Genomic DNA, 17,635 nt, shown 5'->3' on the forward strand with positions numbered 1-17,635 from the left:
AAAAATAAAGCAATATGTATATGTATTTTCTTTCTTTTTTTTTTTTTAAGGAGGCTCCCTGCCCAGTGTGGGGCTTGAACTCATGACCCTGAGATCAGGAGTCACATGCTCTACTGCCTGAGCCAGCCAGGCACCCCTAAACAGTATTTTCTTAGTGTAGAATAACTTTTCCAGTTAAAATTGAAGAGTGATGTTTTATATTTAATGTCTTTAATATCTGGCTTAACAGCTAGTTTTTCATATCTACTTTTGCATTCAGTCTGTTGCAATGAATTGTTTGGTTGAACTATATGAAGACTACTTGGCCTCATACGGATATTTAGTTGGAGAAGGAAGGATATTTTAATAGCATTTTTGGTTAATTGTATGGCTATTTCATACAAGGCATAGTTTTTTGTTTTGTTTTGTTTTGTTTTATAGTGTTTGCAGTGTAGAATCTGAAACCGTATTGGTGAACTTACTCTGTTACATGAAGACCATGGTCTTGTCTTCCATCATGATAATATAGCATCCATGTATTGCTTCCTCTTTTCCTGTATCTTGTCATTTAGCAAGCTGCTCTTTACTTTTCAGTGTTGGCAACCCTGTCAGCTGTGGTCATATCCACCACACAGATGTTTTGCTTGATAGTATTTGAGTTCTCAAAGAAGAGTCTGTTCTTATAGTGAGTTGGCCTTTGAATTCTCAGGGGAAATCATTTTCATAAAATCTGTGTACTTTAGATGTTGGTGTAAAAAAGTCTGGTGTGCTGGGTGTTTCTTAAGAGGAAAAGGGCCCATGGAAAAGAGGGTAAAGGGATGTTGTTATGTTGAAAATGTCTCATGTCCTTCTCTAAATATTGCATTTGAATTTCCAACATGTGTTTTTTTTGAAACTTAGGGATTATCTGTTGTCACAGGGTGTGCGTGTGTGTCTGTGTGTTTTTGTGTATGCTTTAGTTTATCATTTTGCAATGGGAGATACTTCCTTACATAGTCTGATCAGTCTAACTTGGGTAATAATGGTAAAAGATCTCTTAGAGTCTTGCTACTTACACTGTTGTAGCAGTAGTGTCAACAAGTAGGTGCTTGTTAAAAATACAGTATCTCAGGTTCTACCCCCAAATCTACCAAATCAGTATCTATTTAATAAGATTCCAGGTAATTCATATGATATTGAGAAGTACTGCTTTAGATTATTATAATTATCTGAATAGTAAGAGTGCTTTTTCTGGCTTCGGTTTTTGTCCAAATACTAGGCTGCTTTTGTTCACATTTTACAGAATCAATAGGTGTTCATTGGGAAGGAGAACTGAGTGAAAACTTTTAATGTATTTACTATCCTAGGAATATTACAGGATCAAGTGAAAGGAATGTCCTCGTCTAGTTCAGATCATCTTGATATCTTATTGTTATAGGAAGGAGGAGGACAGTGTTTTCTATGAGATCTACATCTAGCTCAGTGTCCTGTCAAAATCGAAATTAACCACAGCTTGTCTCCTGTGCCCTCCTGCATCAGGACTTTTGCCCTTTATCAGTCTTAGGAATGGGGAGAACCACTGATTTCAGCATGGGTCTGGGGCCAAAAGGGAGCCTGGAGGCTTAGGATTTGGGCACTTCCTAGAAGTTGGAGGAACCTAAAAGGGCTAAATGGCAGGACTCCAGTTGGCCCTGCTAGGGAATGGGAGACTCTGTGGGTATGCTGCACGTGTGTGAAGGTCTCTTGAGTCTTCTAGGGCATGGGACCTGTCCCTTACCTCCTCTGCCACTGCATTTGCAGCTTAGTTGCCATTGATAGAATTCATGCTCTTAACATCAGCATTACGCCATCTTTTTATGAGGATCTGTATCCACATGAAGTACTGTGTTTCAAGTGAATGATACTGCACATAGACTGATTACCCAGTGCTTAGTGTTTATGGATATTTGGACTTACAAGGTTCCCCTTCTATGGTAAAATTAATAAGCAAAAGTACATTAAGCACTGTGTAGATAGTCTTTATATTGCTAGTTGGTTATGTTACAAGTAGGAGTCTCTTGACCTTTACTCTGTCCAATTTAAGGAGAAAATTGGTTTCATTTTCAACTAATTTTGGACTTTGACATGAAAGTAGTACATGTATGAGATTTAAAATTATACAAAAGGTATCTATAGTGAAAGTTTCTCTCCTACTGACCCCTTCCCCCCCTCCAAAAAAACATGGACAGTGTTTTGTGTATCCTTCAAAACAAGGTTTGCCTTTAGAGGATAGTTGTGTCTATATCTCCCTTTCTGACCTAGGTATGGAAATTAGAGCATTACTGCCGTGTGTGCATGCGTGCGTTTGTGCATGTGTGCGTGTTTACGCTTTGCTTTGCTATACCTTAGAGATTGTATCATAGTAGGTCATTGAAATTTATCTCTTTCCCTAAGATTGTTTATAATTTGAGTGTGGTTGGTTGTTCACTTAAAACTATTAGTATTTTATTTGCCTTTGGAGTTAGTATGGTTTACAAAAGTATGAATTTTATAGTCAAAATGTATGAAACAGCAATAAGGAAAATAGGTAACCAACCATTTTGTGGTTAAGGGCCTCATGAAACTTGAAATTTCTAAGGCTCAAATTAAAATACGCATTTCAGTATAGAAAAACTGCCATACTCACAGTTTATTCCTGCAAAAAACAAAAAAATGTGAATAAATGTTTAGGTATTCAAGAGCTGATTTGCATTTGAGAGTTGAATAGAGATTACAAAGGAGAAAACCCGAATCTCCACACCCAGTGTAGGGCTGGAACTTACAACCCCGAGATCAAGAGTCACATGCTCTACTGATTGAGCCCGCCAATTACAAAGTTTTAGAATGAAGTTTTAGAGTTTAAATTTAGAACATATATATTGACTGGTAGATAGCCAGATGAACTTATGTGAATATTCTTTAAAGGGAAATCTGAGACATTTTTCATGTCTGAAGCATCCTACAAAAACATTTTTGCTAGTTTTTTTAAATGGGTGCATAGGATGTTAGACACAAATTATTATTAAGCTTACTTAATAAGGGGGGAGGGAAAAACAAAACAGAAAGCTTACTTAAGTTAAAATTTATTTTGACTTTTACATACGAGCAAATAAGGTTGTGGTTTTAGGTGAATGTTCTTATTTTTAGAAGGTGTGTTCTGAAATAATTGTGGTTGAAGTATCATGTTTGCAACTTGCAGATGATTGAGAAAAAAAATTACAGCAGAAAGGACAAAATGTAAATTGTGAAGTTAAGATTTAGATACACTTTTCTGTGTTTTTGAAATTTTCTGTAATTAAAAACTTGGGAGTAGGGAAGCATACCCCTTAAGAGTTAATATAACTTTCATAATTTTTGTTAAATTGCAAGCAGATACATAGCTTTTGATGGATTTTAGCCTGCAAACGTTGTTACTGTTGACGCCTCTGTGGTTGAAGCTACTTCCCTGTACTTTCTGTATTGGGAAGATAACTAAAAAATTTTTTTTAATGAATTGCTTTTAATTTAAAAAAAAAATTATTTTTTTTAGGGAGAGAGAAAGAACGAGCACGAGGGGAGGGGCAAAGGGAGAGGGAGAGAACCTTAAGCAGACTCTGCCTAGCGTGGAGCCTGATGAGGGGCTTGATCTCACAGCCCTGAGATCATGACCTGAGCCAAGTTGGTTGCTTAACTGACTGAGCCACCCAGGCACCTCTAAAGATTTTTTTTAAGATTTTATTTATTTATTTGATGAGTCACATATTCTTCTTGACTGAGCCAGCCAGGTTCCCCTAAATTGATTGCTTTTAAAAGGAAGGCAAAACTGTGTTCATTTTATGAAATTTTGGGCATTCAGAGTTCTATTACTTTTATTTCTACTAATATGTGATTTTCTTAATAAAAGGGTTACTAATATGTTATACTTTGTTTAGTAAATAAAAAGTAAGAAGGATTGATTGGCTTTTCAGTCCTTTTTTGTGGATTGAGATGAGTTTAAAAAAAATTGAAGGCCAGGAAAGACATTTTATTTGGACTTCAGTAAAATCAGGGAAACTTTGATTGTACCCAGTTTTCTCTCTTCTGCTTATTTATTTAATTTTTTAAAAAAGATTTTATTTGTCAGAGAGAGAGAGAGAGAGAGTGCGCACAAGCAGGGGGAGCAGCAGGTAGAAGGAGAAGCAGGCTCCCTGCTGAGCAAGGAGCCCAATGTGGGACTTGATCCCAGGACCGTGGGACCATGACCTGAGCCAAAGGCAGATGGTTAACCAGTTGAGCCACCCAGGTGTCCCTGCTTTTTTATTTAGAAGGGAAAATACAGCACAGTTTTCCAAACTTCTTTGAGATGGAGAGAGGTAGGCTATGACAAGCAGTTGTGTCCTCAGATTAGTGAATAGAAGATAAGATTTTGGATTAACACGTGACTTGCAGAACTGTAAAGATACTCTTGATTCTTAAGTATTTATAGCTAGAGTAGCTATTACTCTGTTACTTTATTGTGCTTCTTAGAACTATGGAAGGGATGAAATGTGTTGAGCTGTGTGTGTGTGTATGCGCGTGTGTGTGTGTGTGTTTTCTGTAGGTTTTAGTATTGGGGAGTTCATGTCTGCCAAAAGTTGCTTAAATTATTCCATATCTGGTTTTGAGGTACTAGTGTTTTTTGCCTTGATTTGCACTTCATTGCCAACTAAATAATTTCAAAGCTGTGTTGTTTTCTAATAGAAAATATGGTTAGTATGCTTTGTATGGAGCAGAATGTCAAGTAGTAATCTTAATTATTTATAAGATCATATTCATGTTAGTGAATTTCTAGGAATAACACAGCCTTTTTTCTTCTTTTGTAGCATAAGCAGTACTATAATGGATGTAGACAGCACAATTTCCAGTGGGCGTTCAACTCCAGCAATGATGAATGGACAAGGAAGCACTACTTCTTCAAGCAAAAATATTGCCTATAATTGTTGTTGGGACCAGTGCCAGGCTTGCTTCAACTCTAGTCCAGATCTGGCAGATCACATCCGTTCCATACATGTAGATGGTCAGCGAGGAGGGGTTGGTTTTGTCATTTCTTTTTTTCACTCCCTGTTTTCATTAGTTTTATTAATTTATAATTGCTAGTTAGGCTTTTTTTCTCAAAGTGATTTGGGATTGTTTTTACACAGGCTTTATTTTTTCACAATTTTTTTCCTTTGGTTATTTCGCACATACTTGATGGAATCAAATAGAGAACATAATATGTGTTGGATTTTATTTGCCTTTAGAAGAAATTAGACTTTCTAAAATATAGTGGGAAGAAATTCAATTTTTTAAAATATAGTGGTAATACTAGACTTTCTAAAATATAGTGGGAATATAATAAATGAATGCAGCCTATTCCAAGTTTCTGTTTTGAGTTTTAGGAGTTGGCACTATCTAGGATTTCTTTTGTTAGAATGGTCCTAAATTATCTCTGATGCTGAAATTAACTGGAGAGACTATTGGTACCAGGATTAATATATAGAGTTCTGTTAAATGACAACTTGCATTCTTATTTGTGAATGAGAACTGATTGTCTTTTCCCAGGTCTTAGCAGAGCTGGCTTAGATAGGAAGTTATGATTAGTGAGTATTGACCTATACCCTTTTAGGAATACATTTAATTGTGTCAGTTTTTATTGGATAGTGAATTAAGAGCTAAGTAAATTAGGTGAGTCAAAGTGTAATGGATCAAAGTATTATAATGTTACTTGAAATTTTTTTCAACTTTACTAGGTTTGTCTTGAATAGTTACCACACTTTAGTGCATTTTCCAGAAATTAATGTCACATTGTAAGTACAGATAATCTTTAGGCCACATAATTTCCTATCAGCCTGCTACCGCTATTGAGATAATACTGATATTAAAATGGTTAAGGTCATTATGGTTTGAGTGGGTAACTGTTTCCAAGGTTGCATTGATATTTAGATTGCATTATTGATTTTTAAAAAAAAAACCATGCAACCATATAAGCATCTCTAACATTTTAACCGGTGGTATTTGTGCATTGAAATTTCTTCTAAGAAGTCTTTGCCATTGTCACAATATGTTGTAATGTGTCAACAATCTTTTGATTACTTAAATTTGATAAGTAAAGATTTGTCTTAATAGATTTGATTTTGACAACAGATGGTATATTAATGAACTTTGCCCATCATATGGTATTTTCACCTTCTAACCCAGCCCAGCTCAATGGTTAGGTTACTTTTGTAATAGTCTTTTTTCCCTTCTGACATATTTCAGATTTTTAGTGTGAACTATCAACCAAGTTGGTTTCCTATTTATTACAGAGTTGCCTTTTGTGAGCCAGTGCTTGACGTCACTTGGTATATGTCACTAAGATAGCATTTTGAGCCATGGCATGATGCTTTTTTAGTTACTTAGCAACTATATATAGGATCATGGATTACTGGGCTTCTCTTAGTAGGTGTGGGAGAATTTCACATTTGTAAGTGTTGGATCCTACATGTTGAGGAGTTGGTACACAGCCTTATGAGAAAGTTTTTAGCCCTTTAAGGATCTGTAGAAAAAATTGGAGGTGCAGACTGAATGTATCATATAATCACTGCAGCTATATTTACTTTATTGATATCAAAGAGCTAGACATGAAGTCTTGGTATTTCTATAAGTATAAACTTGCTAAAATGAACCTCCCTGCTCCCATGTCATTTCTTGAATGCATATTCATAAAATTACTTTATTATAAGATTATCTGGTTAATTTTTAAGACTAATGCTGTTTTGACCACAGAAAGGAGGCCTGATCTTTGAAGGACATTAATTGCTGAACTACAAATGTTAAAGAATCAGCAGTGGAGAAAATACATTCAAATTATTTTTTACATACCAGTCATTGGTACATAGACTTAAGCTTTCAGAATGAAAGTATGAATGAAACTTTGAAAACTAGACACAGCTATATAACAGGAAATCTTGATCTGGTTTTGTGCTTAAAATAAAGTGGGTGTTGGCTGGGACTTTTTTTTTTTTTGAATGGCCTCTTTGAAGGGAACTTTAAAAAAATCATTGTTTTTAAGCATACAGTTCAGTGGCATTAAGTACATTCACATTGTTGTACAACCATCATCACTATCCATTTCCAGAATTTTTTCAGTTATCTCAAAACTGAAATCTGTACCCATTCAACAGTAAATCCCTAATCCTCCCTTTCCCCAGCACGTAGTAACCACTATTCTACTTTCTGTATGTGGAAAACAGATGATTTTCATGACATAATTTTATTTTTTTAGATTTCTTATTTCTCTTCTTTCTACCCCAAGTGTTAAACTGTCTTGATGGAACAGAAACAAATGAGGAAAAAATTGGTACCTCTAGAGGATTTTATGCTTCTAATTATTAAAAGATGACAGTTTTATTGGAGCAGTAAGTTAGCAAGATCTAAATACTATGTTAATCCTGTTCTTTTTCTCATCCCATTCTAATTGTCACCCTGGGAAAATAAAACCATCATGTAACAGCTTAGAAACTTCTTCCCCCCCTTTAAACTTTTTATGTTGCCATGTCACATGGACTGTAACTATATTTGGAACCTGAAATTGGGTAGAGTAGCTTTTCCTGACCTTTTCATATATCAAAGTGGGTAGATTCTTCTATTTCAAAAGTTAAACTAACCACTTAAATACCAAATTATGAATGTAACTTTTTTTTTTAAAGATTATTTATTTGGGGGGGCGGTGCACAGGGAACAGGAGAGTCTCAAGCCGACTCTGTGCTGAGCACAGAGCCTGATGAGGTCCTCAATCTCACGACCCTGAGATCACTACCTGAGCCCAAACCAAGAGTCAGATACTTAACCAACTCCACCACTCAAGCACCTGAAATGTACCTTTTAAGGAACATTTATGAAAGTGCTCCTATTTAAAATATAAAAACAAAGAAGCTTAAAAAAAAAAAGTTAACCTTTTTTTGTTAGGTATGGTAGAATTGTGTTCTTGGGTCCATACTTCCATGCATGACTGGATTTCAAAAACTGGACTGAACTATTTTGCTAATCAAATTTCAAATTCCAGTGTCCTCTTAATATACACTGAAGTCTTGGTAGGTGGGAAAGTTTTCGTCTTGTAGGATTTCAGTGGTTCAGTAACATCCATTAGTGTTCTGTTCTTTCTGTTTTAACTATTTCTCACTTTAAAAACAGTTGCCAGAAAGAAATCTGTTTCTTGATGTAGGAGTTATTTTACATGTGTCATTTTATTAAGTTATTTTTGTATATGTTCTTGGGTGTTTGAGGGTAGAGGTCCCAAGGGAGATTTGCGGGGGGAGGGATGATATTCAAAGACTTGAATGAAGTCAGTTACCTTTATATGCTATATAAAATGACATTTGTAGACACTCAGGGTTAAATTGGAATGCTCCTAGGAAGTGAAATCATTAGGAGGTCACTTTGAGTTTTGATTGCCTATCTGGTATCTCCTGAACACAACCTGAAATTGGTCATACCTTTTGCAATAAAGGAGAAATACTTAATTCTTGTAATTTGAGTGTTCTATTAAGTATTTTTGTCCTCTCTTTTATTAAATATCTTTTAACAGAGAAAATTGAAAATGTTCATTTAATGTGGCTAAAAAACAAAATTATAGCTGTCATTTTAGGTCTTGGAAGAGCAAACTGAATTTGAGACAAAATAATTACATATAAAAATACTTTGTTTCTCTTCTCTTTGTTCAAATCTTGTAAAAGAGTGAGCTGGGTTTTTTCCTAAGAAATATTAAAGCTTAAGGGATCCATGAAATCCTTCAACCCCTTCCTGACTGTAGATGGTGTATCTTTTGTTTTATATAAAATCTTTTTGTATCATTTTACTGCAAAAGGAATCTAATTCCTTGGTAAACTAGCCCCTTTCCCCACCCCTCCATATAAATTATATTGCCTACTGGCTCTACTTAGAATATACTTGGCTGATTTTATTTTTTTAAAGATTTTATTTATTTGACAGAGAGAGACACAGTGAGAGAGGGAACACAAGCAGAAGGAATGGAAGAGGGAGAAGCAGGCTTCCTGCTGAGCAGGGAGCCCAATGTGGGGCTCGATCCCAGGACCCTGGGCCCATGACCTGAGCCGAAGGCAGATGCTTAACGACTGAGCCACCCAGGCACCCCATACTTGGCTGGTTTTAATTTACCTTACTACTAACTGAATTTTCCTTACGCATACTTAGATTCTGTCACGTTGCATTGTATTCTTTTGCAGTAGATTTTACAATTTACTTAAAATTTTGTTGGATTCATTTGTACACTTCCAAGTGTGAAATGTTAGTGGCCAGATAGGTTTAAGTGCATGTATCTTTATACTGTCACAAGCTGTCAAAGGAGTAAGCCATGAATACAGTCAGAAAAATACCCTTGGTACATTTGGTCAAAGAAATTGACGAAAGTGAAGGAGATTTACACTTGGTCCCCAGGTTTGTACCATTCTTTTTAATTTGGGGCATTTTGGAGGAGTTCCCTTAAGGTAAAATTGACCTATTCTGATAGTAATGAGGAAGGTTTTCCAGAAGACTTCTCAGCAGAAAGCCCAAACCTCCCTGTAACATTGAAATTTTAGACCTCTCCATCTTTTAAGTTAGGTCATTATAAATTTGAAGATTCTTTGGTAGTCCAGAAATATTCTTTAGATAACTGTGTGGGGTTTCTTTTCTTCTCTTTTCTTTTTTTAAATTTTTTTTAAAGATTTTATTTATTTGACAGAGACACAGCGAGAGAGGGAACACAAGCAGGGGGAGTGGGAGAGGGAGAGAAGCAGGCCCCCCACCAAGCAGTGAGCCCGACGTGGGGCTCGATCCCAGGACTCCGGGATCATGACCTGAGCCAAAGGCAGACGCTTAACGACCGAGCCACCCAGGCGCCCCCCACTTTTTTTTTTAAGATTTTATTTATTTATTTGAGAGCGAGAGCGAGAGAATGAGAGAGAACACGAGAGGGGGTAGGGTCAGAGGGAGAAGCAGACTCCCTGCTGAGCAGGGAGCCCGATGTGGGACTCGATCCCGGGAGTCCAGGATCATGACCTGAGCTGAAGGCAGTCACTTATCCAACTGAGCCACCCAGGCGCCCTCTTTTATTTTTTCTTAAGACAGTCTGGCAGAAAAATTTGGTGGCAGTTATTTTGAGAAAGGACTGCCAGTCTCTATTATAAACCCAATTTTTCTGTTAAGTAGTCCTTCTGAGAGAGCATATAATATATAATCTTGCATTTTCATCATATTTTGGAGTTAGCAAATGTGTGCTCACAGTGTTTGATGAAAAAGGAAATAGAGGTTTAGATAAGTATTCTTCCAGCATTGCTGCAAAGTGTGAAAGCTCTGGATAGAATTCAGGTCATTTACTTTTGTGCTATTTCTATTACTTTTCTTTTTTTTTAAAGATTTTATTTATATATTAAAGGGAGAGAGCACAAGCAGGGGGAGGAGCAGAGGGAGAGAGAGAGAGAGAATCTCTCAAGCAGACTCCATGCTGAGCGTACCCTGAGATCATGACCTGAGCCAAAATCAAGAGTCGGACACTTAACTGACTGAGCCACCCAGGCGCCCCTGTTTCTATTACATCTAATAATAAACCTTATATGTCTGCCTATCATGAGAGACTACACTATGCACCTCTGTGCCTCAGCATTCTAATTAATACAGCTAGATCTTAATTTGTTTTAAGATGGTATAGAGGAACCATGACAGATTTTATTTTTGAATAATTCCTTTCACATTTGGATTGGATTCCTATGGTGTTTGGTTTTCAGGGTTAATTTTTACAGTGAGAAAGTTTCTAAAAATTGGGTATGAAAACATTTTTCAGATACTGTGCATCTAAAAACTCACGTTAGAAGAAAGACCCTTTTGTCAGATTTTGAACTTTTTTTAATCAAAGTGTCTTCCTAACATAGATTAGGGAAAAAATTCAGCTTTTAAACAGTTTTGTGGTTTTTATGGATTCTTGGTGTGGTGTTGTGGTGCCTCTTTTGTCTTTGTGCAACTTTAGTGCTTCCTCTTCCCCTACCCCCCATCTTCGGGAATTATTTTCCAAATATTTCACCCCATTATAGCTAAACATAGTTAACTTTGGTCTCTTTTTACACTTACTTCATTTCCTATAAAATGTGTTAGGTTGAAGGTTATGGTTTTTCTTTGAACCTGAAGGTGTTTCTCTAATAATGTTACTAGACATTATTCCATCTAGAGTCTAGCCCATACCTACTCAGAGTGAAGGCTATTATCGAGTGGAATTACAGTCTGCCATTGTCTCCATATTCATGTTTATTACCAGGGAAAAAAATGAGAAGTCAGATTGTTGTTGCTCTCAAATGCAGTGGTTGGCTAATGTTAGGTAGGGGCAGTGTTTGAGTATTTACCTTTATTGTTTGAAAGTTACTCAGCACAGAGCTTACTTAAGAGTTAAGACAGCAGAATTCTTCACTGTTATAAAAATCATTACATAAATGACATTAATTTTGTTTCCAGTTACTTGCTTTAAGGCATTTTTCTTTATGTGGTATGACTTGTGAGAGAATTTTAAACCTCTGAGTCCTGTTTATTACTTGAATTGAATATTCAAGACTTAGAATCTAGTAGTCTTGAGTCAGGAAATTGATAGATAGCACTGATCATCTGCATGTGATTATTAAACATTATTGAATTAATTTCCACAAGATAATACATGTAGTTTTAAGAACTTTTTTCTTTTTTTCACATTTATTTAAAAAGTAGCTTTTAATTACTGGGAACTTCAGGAATCATTTTATAAACCTACACTAGGGTCAGGGATTTGAAGTATGAAGGAGGAAAGGTAATGATTTCTATATCTCTTTAACTAAAAGTAACTAAAAGAAATTAGCCAATCTGTACAGGAGTCAGGATATGTATCTAAACAGTTGTGTCAAACAGCAAAAGCAGTATTGCCTTGTTAGACCTATCTGATATAAAATGGTTTTGGTTTTCGGTAAAAATTCAGTTATTTTATTTTATTTTATTTTATTTATTTATTTATTTATTTTAAAGATTTTATTTATTTATTTGAGACAGAGAGAATGAGAGAGAGAGAGAGAGAGAGCACATGAGAGGGGGGAGGGTCAGAGGGAGAAGCAGACTCCCTGCCGAGCAGGGAGCCTGATGCGGGACTCGATCCAGGGACTCCAGGATCATGACCTGAGCCGAAGGCAGTCGCCCAACCAACTGAGCCACCCAGGCGCCCCAAAATTCAGTTATTTTAGACTGTTGATTTTTCTAGGCTTTAAAAAAAGTTTATTTTAAACTGTTTAATGATTGTTTCTTCAGTTCTGTAAGTTTATTCTGTTCTACATATAGTAAAGTCTTCAAAGTGTCGCTCTATTTATAATTGCTCTTACCTTAGAAGAGAGCAGAGCCTATAAATGATTCTTTGAAGGTTATGATTACAGTGGATTCATACTTTTACTGATGTTGGGGGACAGTTTTCAGTGTTCAGTTTGATGGAAATATAATGTTAGAAAACTGATCTCTCATTAGTAGGAAGATGATAAAGATTAGATTGTTAGTTGTTAGATTAATACTTTCCAAGCCCAGTTATACTCAATTACGTGAATCCAGGAATGTGGATCTATCATGATGATAGAACAGTTTATGCCCATTGCTTTTGCAACTGTATTAATTTAACATTTTGTATTAAATTTTGCTTCATAATCAAGATAATTAGAAATAATTTTTAATGAACACTGTAAAATTGAGTATTAGTATGCATGTGAGAATAAGGAATCAAGAGCAGAAAAATTTAATTGCTTTACTAATCTTTTTAAGTTCATCTTTAAAAATTAATATTTGATTATTTTGATTTATTTTTATTGTTTCTTTATACCCTTATATTTTCCTGATATTTATGATTAATACATGCCTGTTCCCTCATGTAGTAAATATAAAAATAATGGTGTATAGTCCTGGTTCCTTAGGGATATATTGTTAATATTTTGTATATTTCATTCTCAGTGACACTTTGGGATTGGTTTGTCAGTCCCCATTTAAGGAATTGGACAGCAGCCTTAAGGGGAAAAGGTTAAAACCATGCCTCTCATACTGGAAGTTCAAAAGTTTAAGCATTTTGACTGATTCATACATTAATGGCTCTTTTTGTCAATTAAAGACTTGGAACGTGTTCATTTGAATTTACAAGGAATAAAACTGTTGAAATGAGTGATGAAAATTACGGCTCTTCTTTTAACAGGTATTTGTTTGCTTATGGAAAGGTTGCAAAGTATATAACACTCCGTCAACCAGTCAGAGTTGGTTACAGAGGCATATGCTGACACACAGTGGAGACAAACCTTTCAAGGTAAGTAAGCATATGTGAGTTGTTTTAACTTTTAGTTGGTGTATTTCTTAATGGGCATACTTTTGCCCTTCTTAAAATGTTTAAAAGAAGCACTTGTTTAGACATTCCTGTGGATACATGGAATTTAAAAAATAGGTGGAGATAAAGATAATCCAATTCTTAAAATTTGGAGAACAGAAAAAAAGTGAGTTTAGGGTCTTCAAAATAGCTAATGAGCAGACCAATTTGAATACATGTCTTTAAAATTGGTGGCTTTTAATACTTCGTGCTCTTTGTTTTTTCACTGCCATAGGTTTCAGTCTTTTTATTAGCAAACAACACTGATTATTATACAAAAAAGTGAAATTGTACAACATTAAGGGGTTTGATTGTTTTCACTCAGTTTTGAGATCATATTACTGAGCTTTGTTGTAAATTACTGCGTCTAATAGGTGTATTCTGAGAAATTGTATGAAGAGCAAGTGTTTATAAAAACCATTTTTCTATTTATCTTCATTAAAAATTGAACAAAATATTTTGGTTTTTAATTATGGAAAGCATATACCATAGAGGTTAAAAGTTTGTGTTTAGAGAAGTTTAATAGTTGTTAAACTCATAATCTGCTGGTATGTAAATACTGTGCCAGAAACTTTCCTTGGGTTTCATTAGAGAAGGAGATAATTCTTGTGGAGCTGCTTTTTAAAAATTACTCCGTTTTTTTTTTGGAAAGACAATCTTTAACAAGTTAAAAAAAAAATAATAGCTTATATTGAGAAATATTGCCCCCTGTTTTCTTGTTCCTTCTTCGTGAAATATGTGTCACTGTTACTAGTTTCCAGTGAATTCTTCTAGTATTTCTTTATGAAAGTGTAAGCAGGTAAATATGTAGTTTCATTCTCCTTTCTTACATGTAATCCAGTGAACTGTATACTGTCTATACCTTATTTTTTTAAATGAGCTTTTCATTTTGTTTTATTCTAAAGATTTTATTTATTTGAGAGAGAGAGAGCGCATGATTGGCAGGGAGGGACAGAGGGAGAGGGAGAAGCAGACTTCCCCGTTGAGCAGGGAGCCGGACGCAGGGCTCAATCCCAGGGCCCAATCCCAGGGCCCCAGGATCATGACAGATGCTTATCTGACTGAGCCACCAGGTGCTCCTGAGCTTTTTATTTTAAAGCAGTTTTAGATTTACAGTAATATAAAGATTACAGAGCTCCCTTATACCCTATACCAAGTTTCGCCCACTGTTAATATCTTTGTTGCATGTATGTGTACCTTGTTCTTTTAACTTACTTTATGCTAGAGATCTTTCTATATTTGTTCATAGAGAATGTTCTTTCAGTTTATTTAACCAAACTTGTATAAACACTTGGGTTATTTCTAGTCTTTGGCTATTTTAAATAGTGCTGCAGTGATAAATCTTTGACCATAATGTCATTTTGTACATGTATAATTATATATGTAGGAAAAATTCCTAAAAGTGATATGAGAGGGTGGATCAAAGGTTATGTAAGTATTGGTGATTTTGATAAATATTGCCAAATTGCCCACCCTAGGAGTTGTGTCCTCATCATCATTATTAGAGCATCTGCCTTCTCAATAGCCCTGCTAAGAAGGTGTTGTCAAACTTTTGGGTTTTTGCCAGTCTAATAGATGAGAAATTGCATCCTAATGTAGTTTGAGTTTGCTTTTCTTTCATTATGAGGAAATTTGGGGATCTTTTCATATGTTTAACTATTTGGGTTTCTTTTTCTTACAAATTTTCTTTATTTTTTATTTTAAAAAATATTAATTAATTAATTTATATTAAGTAAGCTCTGTGCCCAGTGTGGGCCTTGAACTCATGACTCTGAGATCAAGATTTGCATGCTCTACTGGCTGAGCCAGCTAGGCACCCCTCTTTATTCTTTTTTAAATAAATGGTCTCATTGAGCTTTCTCTTGGCATGTGGGTCTTATATAACTTTAACACCCTAGTCTTTCTTGTGATCCTGGCCCTGGTAGGTACTGGAAGTGTATGATCTGGGACAGTTTTTAAACTTCCCATTTAAGGTGTAGCTGGTAAGAATAGTTACCTCATAGAGCTGTATAGTATGTATCCAATAAATGTAGGAGCTTATTGTTGTTAAAGTAGAAGAATCATGTACTTTCTCATTTTGTGTATTTCCATAAATTTTTATTTAGAGCAGCAATCCTGCTGGTTGATTATGATGTGCAGATCCATTTCAAAGCCTGTCAGATGCATTTTTTCTCCCAAATCCTCTATTTATTTATTTATTTATTTATTTATGCCCAAATCCTCTTTTTAGAAATGGTAGAAGATTGCCATTGGAGAGGGGGAAACAAATTGTCTTTAAAAGACAAAAGTTAAGGGGAATGATTTAGTGAGGCATTGTTCTGTAAGTCATAGGCATCATTTAATTTATTTATTGATTGATTTTTTTAAAAAAGATTTTATTTATTTGTCAGAGAATGAGTGAGCACAAGCAGGGGGAGCGGCAGGCAGAAGAAGAGGGAGAAGCAGGCTTCCCGCTGAGCAGGGAGCCCGATGTGGGGCTCCATCCCAGGACTCTGGGATCATGACCTGAGCTGAAGGCTGACGCTTAACCAGCTGAGCCACCCAGGCATCCCCATAGGCATCATTTAAATCCAGAAAACATTTATTGATTGCTTCTCGGCCTTTTGGCTAAGATCAAGTGCAGAAAACATTTATTGGTATCTCCAATACATGGCAGTGTGCTAGGCACCTTGGAAGCAAGGTGAATAAGAAAGCCAGGCCTCAGCTCTTCAGGGAACTTAACATTTCTTCAGATGTATACAGTTCTAAATAGATGTAAGTAATGAAATGTTTTAAATGCTTTAATAGTGACCTGTGAAAGGTTCTCTGGAAACAGGGATTAGGGATCAATTAAAAATACTATAATAAGGACTGGGAAGGAGTAGTAGAAAGTAAGTGGGCGTCAACTATAGAGAGAAGGTCATGAGGTGGTGATGTTTGAGGGATTCTCTTTTTTTTGAAAAAATATTTTAGTTATAATGTACAATGAAGTGTCTAAAGTATACTTAAGTGTTCAACAGTTTGATTGTTTCATATGTGTGTATGCACCTGTGATGTATGCACCTGTGCCACCACCACCCTGATGAAAAATATTCTCAGTAAAACGGAATTTCTTAATTCCCTTTCTAGTCTATTCTTCTGTCCTCTAATCTCCCCCGGCTCTATTATGATTTCAGTCATCCTGGCTTAGTTCTGGCTGTAGCATTTTATTTAACCTAATTTCTCTTGGCTGTTTACCTATGAGTGGAATTACCAAGTCATAGAATAGGGCATTTTTAGCTTTGGAAACTACAACTCTTATCCAAATTGGTTGTATCATTTTACATTCACACCAGCAGTGAATTAGAGTTTTAGTTGCTCTATATCTTGGTATTATCAGTCTTTTAATTTTAGCCATTCTGGTAGATTTGTAGTGGTATCTCATTTTGGCTTTAATTGTACTTCCCTGATGAGAAGTGAGGTTGAGCACATTTTCATGTGCTTATGGCTATTTGAATTTCCTGTTTTGGGGAAGTGCCTATTTATGGCTTGTCTCTCTCTCCTTTTTTTTTTTTTAAAATAACATGAGCATTTATTTTAATTTTATTTTTTTTTTAAGATTTTATTTATTCATTTGACAGAGACACAGCGAGAGAGGGAACACAAACGGGGAGTGGGAGAGGGAGAAGCAGGCTTCCCGTGGACCAGGTAGCCCAGTGTGGGGCTCGATCCCAGGACCCCGGGATCATGATCCGAGCTGAAGGCAGACGCTTAACAACTGAGCCACCCAGGTGTCCCTGGCTTGTCTTTTATTATATATATTTTTAATATATTTTGGATACAATTTCTTTGTCATCTATATGTATTGCAAATACCTTCTCCCAATCTGTCTGGTTTCCTATTTTGTTTATTTTTTTTTAAGTAATCTCTACACCCGGTGTGGGGCTCAAACTCACAACCCGGAGATCGAGAGTCATGTGCTCCACCAACTGAGCCAGCCAGGCACTCCTGTCTTTGGTTTCCTAATGGGATCTTTTGAAGAATAGTTTTTAATTTCAGTGAAACCTAATTTACCAACTTTTTTTTTTTTCTTAAATAGTGCTTTTTGTATTCTGTTTAAGAAATTTTTGCCTACCCTTAGTATATGAAGATGAGGAGGGTTGGGGCGCCTGGATGGCTCAGTTGGTTAAGTGTCTGCCTTTGGCTCAGGTCATGATCCCAGGGTCCTGGGATCGAGCCCCGCATCGGGCTCCCTGCTCGGCGGGGAGCCTGCTTCTCCCTCTCCCCCTGCCCCTCCCCCTGCTTGTACTTTCTCTCTCTCTCTCTTTCTCTCTCTTTCAAATAAAA

The 17,635-nt window shown here is 36.0% G+C and overlaps 1 protein-coding gene across 1 annotated transcript in view; it reads left to right on the top strand.

Moving 5' to 3' along the window:
* Positions 1-17,635, top strand: part of AEBP2 (AE binding protein 2) — a 69,162-nt gene that overhangs the window by 18,543 nt on the left and 32,984 nt on the right. Inside the window, exons 2-3 of the mRNA XM_032391703.1 lie at positions 4,797-5,004; positions 13,166-13,273. Coding sequence (XP_032247594.1) covers positions 4,797-5,004; positions 13,166-13,273 — 316 coding nt within the window. The remainder of the gene's footprint in view (positions 1-4,796; positions 5,005-13,165; positions 13,274-17,635) is intronic.

Source organism: Phoca vitulina, unplaced genomic scaffold (assembly GCF_004348235.1).
Source record: "Phoca vitulina isolate PV1807 unplaced genomic scaffold, GSC_HSeal_1.0 scaffold64, whole genome shotgun sequence".
Taxonomy (NCBI): domain Eukaryota; kingdom Metazoa; phylum Chordata; class Mammalia; order Carnivora; family Phocidae; genus Phoca; species Phoca vitulina.